At 39.1% G+C, this 11,793-nt stretch overlaps 1 protein-coding gene across 1 annotated transcript; it reads left to right on the top strand.

The window, feature by feature from the left end:
• Nucleotides 1–424: 424 nt before the first annotated feature.
• On the top strand, nucleotides 425–11,519 carry vgll2a (vestigial-like family member 2a). The gene is made up of 4 exons (XM_051936763.1): nucleotides 425–661; nucleotides 2,320–2,566; nucleotides 4,589–5,089; nucleotides 6,849–11,519. The coding sequence occupies exons 1-4, from the start codon at nucleotides 584–586 to the stop codon at nucleotides 6,890–6,892; spliced, it is 870 nt and encodes a 289-aa protein (XP_051792723.1). The 5' UTR covers nucleotides 425–583; the 3' UTR covers nucleotides 6,893–11,519.
• Nucleotides 11,520–11,793: the final 274 nt, after the last annotated feature.

Below are 11,793 nucleotides of genomic sequence, written 5' to 3'. Positions count from 1 at the left end.
AAGAAATATGATCTGCAATGAGATAAACTTTACTTGAATATAATACTAATTTTGTAAATCAATGGTTTTACAGCAACCTTTTTACAGTGTAGATTTAAGCGTCATTAATGACATTGATGGAGGTTCTGTTACATTAATGTGGAGTCTTCATTAATGTGATGTATAACGCTAGTGTTTAGCTACTATTCCATAGAAAAGGCATATGAAATTGATAAAATAGGCCTATATATGTATGAATTCGGAAGGATAACTGCAAAAGTTTTGTTCAGCAAGATCAAAGCAGATATTTGAGTATCCAGCTCATGATTTAGTGTCCAGTAATTAAAAGCCCATTTAGGCTGAGGTGGAGCTCTGGCCTGCGATTGGTGGGAGGGAGGCGTCACGCCGGGTGTGAGGAGGGAGGAGGGTGAGGCTGGAGGGGGGATCCCTCCACTCAGCCCGGCCGCAGTCCAGTGCGTAAAGAGCGCAGCGCGGAGAGCCTCTCCAAGTGTGCGTCCTCCGCCGCCGGGATTACTGTTTCCTCTCCGTCCGGACAGAGCTGCTCTCTCAATGAAGCTTGGTTCTTCTCCGTGATTTCTTCGCCATGAGCTGCCTGGATGTGATGTACCAAGTGTTTGGTCCTCAGCCTTATTTCAGCTCCTACAGCCCCTATCACCACCAGGTACGGGTCATGTGTTCACCAACTATTTCTGTCAGCTCGCTCTGCACCGTGGGCTTCAGATCTGTCTGGATGTAACAAAACTTTATTAAAAAGTTCACTAACCCGCAATTTACAACTTAATAACTTGGTAATGAAAGAGAAAGAGCGGCTCCTACTGCGTAATAACTGATTGTAATAATAATATATTTATAGAGCCATTAACACCACTTATCCTCTTAACATCTAAAAATATATTAAATAAACTGTTAACCTGCGCTTAAAACCCAATGAAACGCAAGGTATGGACTGTTAATAGTAGTAAAGCGGTACTTGCAGAAAGGTTCAAACTCCAAACATTACCTTGTAAAATTATTTTATGCGTCGCCTGAATTAATGACAATATGACACGACTTGTCCAAATTAGTCAATGATCATCTGCTTTAGGAGACGCTGAAATTTAATCTGTTCAGGCAAATTTGGTTAATATCATAAACGGACTAAATTAAAATACATATTTAATATGTTTTATGTTTTCATGAGGTGCAGTTAAGACAAAACTTATAATAGTCTGTGTTGATCAAGACTTTTATAACATTTTAATGTGACTACTATGTATACATTTTGTTTTTGTTTTTTATTATTAAAACAACAGCAGTTATTATTGAACACTATTGAAGTCTCATCTCTTTCTGTAATTGTTTTTTGTTGAACCAAACCTGTAGTTTTGGAGTTAAATGTTCAAAATTTCCCCAATTGAATTTTCTTTCCAGGACAGTAATCTTATTACTTGACAAATACTCATTTATCCATTAATATATGTATATTTGTATTACACTTGTATCTGTCAGTGGACTTTTAGTCTGTGAGTGTCAGCAGCTTTTAGTGAGGCCTTTCCAGACCTGTTAAATGGCTTTTTTCACTCTCTTAAAACCTCTCAGTCAACATCCAGGCATATTTCACATAGTGCCAAAACTCACTTTGTCCGTCACCCAGCCAGCCTCGGATCAGCCTGCTCAAGCTAAACGCCACATTGTTACAGATTTTCACTGTTTGTTAGACACATTTCCTGATCAGCTATTTTGTGTGGTTCATTTAGACTTATATTGTTTTTACAAAGTTGCATCTTATCTTTATTAAAACCAGATGCATGTAATTTTAGTGCCAAAATCTGTTTGTTCTTTATTTAAATTTGCAAGTTAGAAAATGTAAGAGTAAAAAAATCAGCAGTGGAAGTTTGTAGGTTTTTCTGTCATTGTTTGCAGAAGTAATGAGTGCAAAACTGTAGTGCTTAAAAATTATCTCAGCTCTTGACATGTTAATATACCTCTGTACTGCAAATTATGTCGCGATCAGAAGGTGGAATTTTGTATAGAACTGGTGATTATTAAAGTCTCCAACCACTAAACTAGACCTACATGTCCAGGAAAGCATTATGTTTTGTTTTTTGTTTTTTTTTTACATTTAAAATTGAAGACAGACAAATGTTTCATAGGAAGTATTTGTGTGGATTTACTTCTCACTGCACACAAATTTCAAAAGTATAAATTTATGAGCTTTAGAGGTCAGATGTCACATTTTATTTTAGGTTAGTCATAACAGAAAGGACACAAAATGCATCAAAACTAACAGCATGAAAACACAGTTCACAACACATTGATATGAGTCTGTGCTGCTTTCAGAAGCTGGCCTTGTATTCCAAAATGCAAGACCCCCAGGAGAGCGGCAGCCGGCTCGGCCCCCCGGGGCCCCCGACCATCAAAGAGGAGGACAAGGAGCTGCCGCCGGGTGCCGAGTACCTGAGCTCCCGCTGCGTCCTCTTCACCTACTTCCAGGGCGACATCAGCACGGTGGTGGACGAACATTTCAGCCGAGCCCTGAGCCAGACGACAGCGTACCCCTCCTCGAGCAGCCACAAGGCCGTAAGAGGTGTGTGTGTCTTTGTGTACGTGTGTGTGTGTGTGTGTGTGTGTGTGTGTGTGTGTCAGTGTTTGCAAATAGCTTTTTTTTCATTTGCTTTAGCCACCACAGGATGTTAAATTTCCCCAGATTAACCTATGAGTTTTTAGAAATGTATGTAAATGTGGTTCTGGCTTCTTATTTTTTGCACTTTGTCTTGTTTTGCTTTAAGATTTCAACCTGCTGATTGTTAATAAGGTGGAAAAAACAGCCTTTTTTTAAATTGCAGCAACCTGCAATAGTTTTAATTACTCACTTCAGTCAAAAGCAGATGTGAAAAATAAAACCTGCAATTTTTAGTGCCGCTTTGATTGTCATTTGATTGCATTCAGACTGGACTGAAGCCACCGACTTATTGCTGTTTGGCACAACCATTCAGTGTCTTTTCGTTCAGCGATTTCTTGTGAAAAGAAAATGAAAAAAGAATTTACCCCCGCAACAGTTTTCATACCAGAAAAGAAACAGCATTCATACAATTTGGGGGTCAAGTGTTTCCCTTCGTCAACAGCTGTAATAATCAATTTTACAACAAAAATGAGAAGAAGAAATCACTAATGTTCCTCAATATGTCGGTCTGATCACACTTTTAGTATCAGTTAGAAAATATGTGAATCTTGTAGCTGTGTGTCTCCGTCACTGCTGCAGAAGTGTTTTGTGTCGACTATTGTCAGCATCATTTATTTTATGTCATCAACAGAAAACAAGGAGAAAGTGAAATTTTTAGTTTGTTTTCTCATTGATATCGTGTTTGACGGAAATCTAAAGTCAAATTTGAAAAAATTCTACAGCGATATGTAGAGAAATTTGAATTGTTCTTCAAGACACTTTATTTGGAATGATATGCATTGCTTTATGTTCTATGACACGCTTCTTTTATCATTCTTTTGTGCATTTTATTTCATCCTTTTGCGTGTCGTGTGTTGTTGCAAATATATAAAGCTTTAAAATTTGAATTCAAAGCACATTTTAAGGTATCTCCCAGGAATTTTCTCTGCTTTTCATGTTCTCTCTAATGACATTGTGTCTTTCAGAGACTTTGCACTGTGCTAAAGATAATTCCTTTTTAGAATCACATTGCAAGCCAAAATCACATTAAATGATTCTTCTTATTAATGATTCCTGTCATCCGCAGAGTTATTGGGACACTGAAATGAACATTAGCCGTTCGTATCAACATAGATGTTCATAAAAACTCAAACAGAAAGATTTACTCTTTCATAATTTCTTTCTAATATCTTTCAATTTGTTATTTCTTATTTACAAGTAGGCTTGCTTTGAATTTAATCTCTTTTTGCAAGCTATTGTATAACCCAGCAAGATTAATCAGGAATGAATGTGGAATTTTAAAACTTCATTTTGAAACAGAGCATCTGTTTTTACGTCAGCCAAGTACTATTGTTAGTCTACATGGGGATGTGCAGTTTGCAGTGACATTGCATTGACTTTTTCTCAATTAATTGATGATTTGTCCCAAAACTGTCTATCAACTGGAATAATTATCCATCACATGTACCATATTCCCATCAAATTATCTTTTTTTTTTCTTCGAACACACCAAAAGATTCAGTTATGCTGATATTCCACAGAGAAAAGCAGCAAATAGTTCCATTTATGAAACTGGAGCAAGCAAATATTTGTCATTGTTTGCTTCATAAAGTGACTCACATAGACAAATGATTAATTGACAATAAATTTTCTGTCAGTCAATGAGTCAGTACGGCTCTACTTAACTCTGTAAGATGATGAAGATGTTGAAATACACATTTGAAGAGAATTGCATTTATATGATTGAACGCTAAAAATGTTTTCCTCTGAGACACATAATACATATTTTCAAGAAATGATTTTTTTAACAACATTTTATTCCATATATTATTATATTATTATTAATATTCAAGACTCTAGGGACACCTTGTACATTATCTGTACTTTATTCAATAACGTATATAAGGTTGTTTTGTAACGTAACACCACTGGTTTCTGTCTCGTCAGATGGATCATTTCCTATGAGCCAGAGAAGTTTCCCTCCATCCTTCTGGAACAGCTCCTACCAGCCGTCGGTCTCCTCCACACTGGGCAGTGCTCTGTCTGCTCCCCACACAGAGCTCTCCTTCTCAGGGGACCCATACTCCTCCACCTCCTTGCACAGCCACCTCCACCAGCCCAGCCCCGACGCCTGGCACCCGTCCCATCACCACCACCATCACCACCACCACCACCCTTACTCATTAGGGGGCGCTATAAGCACCCAGAGCTCAGCCTACCCCCGTCCTGGAGTTCACGAGATGTACGGCACGGCGTTCGACCCGAGATACGGCTCGCTGCTGGTCCCATCAGTGAGGTCGCACCATCGGCTGACCTCTGGCAGCTCGGTACCGGGGCCCAGCGCCTCGCCCTGTGACCTCGGGGGAAAGGGAGAGTCGGGGACGGGGTCAGCCTGGAGCGGCGCCTTCACTGGGGCTGGAGCAGAGATCGGACTCAACATGGACACAGGTACTGTCACACAACCTCTTCCATACTTTAGATAGCAAATAACTCAACCCCCCTCAAAATACCAAAAACGATGGGAATAATGACTGGAAGAGATCCATGGTCCTGGAAATGAGGCAGATGTAACACTGCAGCAGAATATGGAGAATCAGAACAACATTATCTGTCATCAATCAAACTTATGACAAAGTGATTCTTGACTCTGTGAGCCAAGAGCTGACAGATTTTGCTTCTAATCAAACACCACAGAGTTTGGTTCGAACAGTTTTTTAGTTGGCAGCTTTTGTGCTTCTTGTTAATACATTTAGTCAGGGGCTGACTGACAGAAACCTGTTATAACACTTAGAGGTCTGTTGAGCTTGGGGGGCATAGAGGTCCAGCAACTCTCAGCCAGTTCTAATCAGAAATCTGAAATCTGAATGTTTGGACAACGGATTGGTCTTGGATAATGGTACCCAACAAAGGTTTTGTGAGGAAACTTGTACATTTTGCTTCATAAAATGCTTAAATTGAGAACAGTCTTGTAATTATAGACCATTCTTCTTTCTTCTCAGACAGTTTTGCCTTTTTGGGGCTATAAAATGTTGATTCCCTAAAATGCACATACATATTGCATGTGCTGTAAGCCTTGACGAGTTGAATTTGCTGTGTTTGAAAGGCTCACGAGCTACCACTAATCAGGACAGTGTGAATATTTCTCAACAAGCAATAGATATACACAAAATAAATAATATATGAATGATGATAAATAAATAAAGAGCTGCTTCATTGATGATGGCTACACTAAGGAGCAGGTTGATATATTATAGGCGGAGCACTGCTGTGGATTTATTCCTGTGGATTATTTGATTCAGGTGAAAACACTGAAATCACTCAGACACAGACAGCACTAACTTTAAGTTTTAAGAAATATATTGATTTTGTTCCATAAGAACTGTGAAACATTTCACATTTTTTTCTTAAAAATCTGAAACACAACAAAAAATTAGAATAAGTTACAGACTATATCAGTCCAAATGTTTCATCGCATGCTCGTCATTAGTAAATATCACAGAGAACAGACGTACCAGGAAGGTTCAGGAAATGGAGTCTATTTGCTAAAAAGAAACTTGTGATTGAGAAGAATGAAAAGCTGAAGAGAATTCATGTGTTAACAAGGTGCAAGGTTAACTTGTAATGGGGCTGTTAATTTAAACGAAATAAAGCAAAATTCCAGTCAGAGATGTGATCATACAGTTTGACTTTGAGCTGATGAAAACCATCTGTGAAACAGTGACATTCACATTGACATTGATGAGAACTTTTTAATGGATTTTCTCCACTCCATATTGACATACGAAACCTTTCCTGCTAGATGTTGAACTTGGGCTGTCAAAAAGCACAATGAATCAATAAATGAGCTGCTGTAGCATTTGGTTGTGATTAAAACATTCTCTTTCAATACGTCTCTCACTCTCTGATTAAGTAGAAGCAGCTTTGCTGACAAAGTATGAAAACTAGAATTAAATGAAGATCTGTTGCTCTGCCTTAGATCAACTTACACAAGTGGTTTGAAGCAACAAACCGTCTGTCAATCAGCACCTTAACACCAGCTGTCAACTTCCTTTTCTGTTGCTGTCTTGCTTTCATCCCTTCTCTGCCTCGGGCAGTTCCTCCTGCTTTTAACAACAAGGCATTTGCTCTTCTTTTTCTAATCTCCCCTGTGTTGCCTCTGCCTTCTCTGCCTTGTCCTTTCTTTTCCTCCTTCCTCTCCTTCTCTCAGGTCTGCAGGCACAGGACAAGAGCAAGGATTTGTATTGGTTTTAGAGACCGCTGAGACTCTCTCCACCTCCCCTCCTTCTCTTCTCCTTCAGCTGTAGCCTCTTTCCTCCTCTACTCTGTTGCTCTGCTGCTGTTATGGGATGACTGACAGAGAAACTGACTGACAAAAACCGGTGAGACGGCAGTTCTTTGTTTAGTTTTTTTTTCTTCCTTTTTTTGCTGTAATGGCTTCTGGTCTACTTGCAGCTCTGTGTTACGGCGGACTGTGCAGCAGCAGCGCAGCCCTGCTGAGCTGAATGCCGTCAATGTGGATACAAAGCAAACGTGGAAACAAAAGTGGACTCGCAGAGAAGAAAGAGAGAGAATCTGATCCTGATGGATCTGGACAAAGACGAGACCCTTTGTGCTTCTGTAACAGGCAGGGACAACATTCCTAAACCAGAAAAATTCTGGGGACAGACGGACAGAGACACGTGTTGCCGGACTCGAAAGACAAGCGCCTGAAGGACTTGGCAGGACTTGCCTCACTGGGGCAACTGGTCTTAGACACTGGGAGATTGTTATGGCTGGAGGAAAGGCGCTGTTGCTGTTCAGGAGGCCGCACAGCAAGAACTTGGCAAACGGTGAAGGCAGGAGGAGTCGGATCACTTTGTTTTACAAGGAGTAATGTTCCAGCCGGACAACACGATACAATACAAATGAAATGATCAGCTTCGGATGGATTTGAACTCATATCAATACATATTCAAGCCATGATTCCAAACCTTTTCTGTGCCCTTGTTCTACACTGCAAACTAGTTCTACAGAGGAATGGTTTCACATGGGACACGTCACAACTTTAAGCATGTTCATACTAAATCCTCTTTCTGAGTGTTTTTGTGAGTAAAATTGATGTATACCACCATGGTCCTACAGGGCACTGCACAAAGTTAATAAATACATTTTGGATGGTGACCATGCAGCACTAGAATGAAAGCAGACACATCTTCTAAAAAGCATTTAATTTTCTCTCTGTCATGTTTGACTGATGCATCATTTTCTGGTATGAAACAGAAAAAACACATTCATTTGCTATCTTGAATTATAAATAATGTACAGCGCACACCGTATACCACTATGTAGGACAGGATAGGAACATGTTTTTTTTTTGTCACATTTGGGTGCTACATTTACAGAGGGGAACTCAGTAGGCATGGATTTGGTGATTTAAAAATCTAAAAGTCCTGACTGCATTTCATAAAAGAATTCAAGCTATTAAGAGCAGCATTCGATGTTGAAATTGGAATGTTTGGTTTCCGATGAACTGATCCATACTAATTATACAACACAATTTGTTGTTCTTATATGACAGACATTTTTGAAATGTTTGCTGTAAGCGATTCTAATCTAGTGCAGTTTTTGTGGAATTTAACAAGTAACTCTCCACTATCCGCGAGCTGTCTGGCGTGTGTGTGTGCTGAAGAAAACCAAAGTGGCTTAGACTGATCTATCAAACGCTAGTCCAGCGTCCTGTGAAAGTAGGGGGAGAGGACATAGTGGGAGAGAGAGGGATGGAAATCTGACACATGATAACTATCTATAGTAGCTAAGGATAATGATTAATGATTCATCAGTTAAATTGCTGTTCATATTTTAACTGATGGAAAGTATATTAATCCATTACGCGGAAGTCAAAGGACATACATGTCAGAAAATGCACGTGCATTAGCTGTTTTACCTGCTTGTGCCACCAGACTGAGTGTCTTACTGTATAATAAGATCAAAGTCTAGATCATTTCAATCACTATGTGCAGTTACGTGTTTACCAGCAGGGAGTATTGTCAGGGATTTGGTAGCAACAGGCACCATGACAAAGACTTCTGTGGTGGTTAATGGCTTCCATCAAGAGCCAAGGCATTTGAGAAGTGTCTCAAACACCATATGAAGCAATGTGAGCCGTATTTATGATTTTAGGGGTTAACTGATCATCTGATAATGCTGCCGACTATCAGTGAAGAAAATTGTTTCGAATTTGCTTGTCTAATGATATGTCTAACTAGTTCTACATTAACAAACTCCAACATTATCCTGTTTATTAAAAAATTAGACAAATCAATGCTGATTGTGACTGTCATCGTCATCACTGATTGAAATGCTTTTCAAACAATGGTAATAGGTGACTTAGTCCTTTTCATTTCTCACCCAAATGTAACCAAGTTTGAGCATCAATGATGCACATATCTTTGACATTGAAATCACCAAATCAGTGCTTACTGCCAGATACTGACAACTGTTTCATCTTGGTCCAATCTGTAGCTAATTATACTAAACACAACTAACCTATGTCACAGACAATGTCCCAGAAAATTCAGATAGTCACAAGTTAGCTAAGATGTTTGCATTTGGCTGGAAAACAACTGTAGGAGGTTTCAAGGGTTTTCTGTGAATGTGTAGAATATTTCCTGTAAAACTGTCTTACGGGCCAGTAACCGGAACCTCTAATCTACTGCAGATTCACTAAAGGCTGATTATTCCTACAACAGCAGCAGCACGACCACGGCTCTACACTTCACAGCAAAGTGGACTGAACTTTGCTCAGGACATTGTATGAACCATTATTTTATGATGAAAGCAGAGATTTCAAAAAACATCCCCATGGCTGTGTCAACATAAGAAATGTAAACTTCACACCAGGGGCTGCTCAGAGAGAGAGAGAGAGAGAGAGAGAGAGAGAGAGAGAGAGAGAGAGAGAGAGGAGGGGTCTCTGTGATGAATGAGGAGAACGACGGCTATTTGAAGCCACTTGACTCTTTCTCTCTCTGCTCTCATGCAGCTGTCAACGACAACTGCTCTTCAGCTCTCTGAACACACACATGCACACACCGTTCCACTGTGCAGTGCTCGAGCCAGGCCTGTGAACTTAATAAAGGGAGCATTTAGTGTGAGCTGAGTCCTGCCCTACTGGGACAAATGGTGTGATGTAAGTGGAGGGAGCAGAGGACACACACAACTGTCAAAAAGTAATTTGTGAGTGTGGATGTATGTGCAGGCATGTGTCTATTTCTATAGTTACAAGGATCACATTTTTCAATCAGTGCAAAAAAAAGAGAAACAATCATTTTATTGTTGTCGCACTTTCACTAAATGTAAGATTGGGATTGGGTTTAGATTAAAGATTGGAGTTTGAAGATAATGCCAGCATTATTTTCTTCTCTTATTTTCATCAACAAATTCTTTGAAAAGGCCAAAATCGATGAATGTTCTAGCTGTGAAATATTGTCTGTGTGGCAACAGCCAGATATAGGTTCTGTCTTCTTTTGTAGTTCAAAATCACATGAAAGTCATCATGAAAGAGACAAATTCTTTAATTGTAATGAAGATGGTCTGAAAACATTTGTGTATCACAAATCGACCACGCCTAGATCCAAGCTAAGTGCTAGGTCACATCAGAAACATGGGACAGAAACAAATTTTTTTTTGGCACAACAACCTCAACAACTTCAAAAAGAGGTGAAAGACGGTAAAAAATGTGCATAACGGAGTAAACCAAAATTGAGTTCAGCACAAAAGCACCAATTTTTTACTCAAAATCACATGTATGAAACTGAAATATTTGATTTCAGGCTGAAATTTTGCTGTTAAAATGCCAGTGTGACTGTGTCCTTGCACTAGGTTATGATAGTTTAATGAGCTGACAGAAATAGCTTCATTAATGCCCACAGTTACTGATTAATTCTGGAGTTCTACAGATGCAATTTTCAGTCATATTAATTCAGATTCAGTCCAGAAAGTTTCACCTGGCACTAATGGCCATTACTTCACGTCTTCTTGATGTTTAATACCACCAGTCACCCTCCTCCTTATGCGCCCCTGGCAGTTAATTTAGAATTAAATTGATTCAATACTCGTGTTTGTTTTGTAAGGAGGACATAGTTGAAAAAAGAACAGTATTCTTCAGATCTAACTGTAAATCTACTTTCTAATGTGTATCTGTGTCTTCATGAACTATTTAACCATAAAGCAAAGTAATGGCTCTTATATGACACTGTGGCTGCACACAATATTTAGTTAGTTGATTAAATTCACTCATTGGTTTTGGGCCTTTTGGAGAGCATGCAAAAATTGTTGTAAAAATATAAATAACTATTCTCCAGGACTCTTTTCTCTACTCACCAAATGTTTGCGGCTTTATTGCCCTTATCACAGTGAAGGCAAGCCATCTTAGACATTGGGTGATTTTGGTAACAATAACCAAAAAATCTTTGCAAATACAGCGATCTGTTATTGTGTGTGTATGTGTTTGAATCGACTCTCTACAGGACCAGCGCCGCAGTTCTTTACGTGAAACCGTGATGGCATCTACTGTGTCCTATCTTTTCCTTTCTTCCATCTACATACTGTAAATCAACAGCCACAGCATGCAGCAGTGTTCTATGTGAATATATTGATATATTGCCCAAAGTATTGTTTCTGTTGGTCTCGCACCAGTGTAAAGTCTTTGTATGTGTTTGCTGTTTGCCTGTAACTATGAACTGACAGCACTATTGGGCTCAAACATGTCTTGACTCTCTCCTCAGTGGCTGCTGCTGTGTCATTTCCTAAAAGCAATGTCTGAAAATCTATGAAATACCCAAAAGGTTTCAGTATAGGTTCACTACTGAGTAAATAAAGCACTGTTTGATGTTAGAAACTAGCTTTGCCTGTGATTAACTATACTTTACCATTTAAATCTATTCTTCACACTTTTTAAATTGACATTGGATAGATAGTATTGGATAGTATAAGTACTCAGTTAAAGGTGTTAAATGTTTTGGCCATCAGTATGAACTTGTAGAAGAACTGGTTAATAAAAATCTGACACGCACCAATGAAATATATATAAGAAATAGAAAAAAACTGTTTGCTTCTATGTGGTAAGTAAGCAGTAAGCAAAATATAAACTGGCACTAAATGTGGCCAAAGGTGAG

This window comes from Acanthochromis polyacanthus, chromosome 16 (genome assembly GCF_021347895.1).
Source record: "Acanthochromis polyacanthus isolate Apoly-LR-REF ecotype Palm Island chromosome 16, KAUST_Apoly_ChrSc, whole genome shotgun sequence".
Taxonomy (NCBI): domain Eukaryota; kingdom Metazoa; phylum Chordata; class Actinopteri; family Pomacentridae; genus Acanthochromis; species Acanthochromis polyacanthus.
Note: the sequence above shows the minus strand (reverse complement) of the source record. Positions and strands in the feature narration are given on the sequence as shown.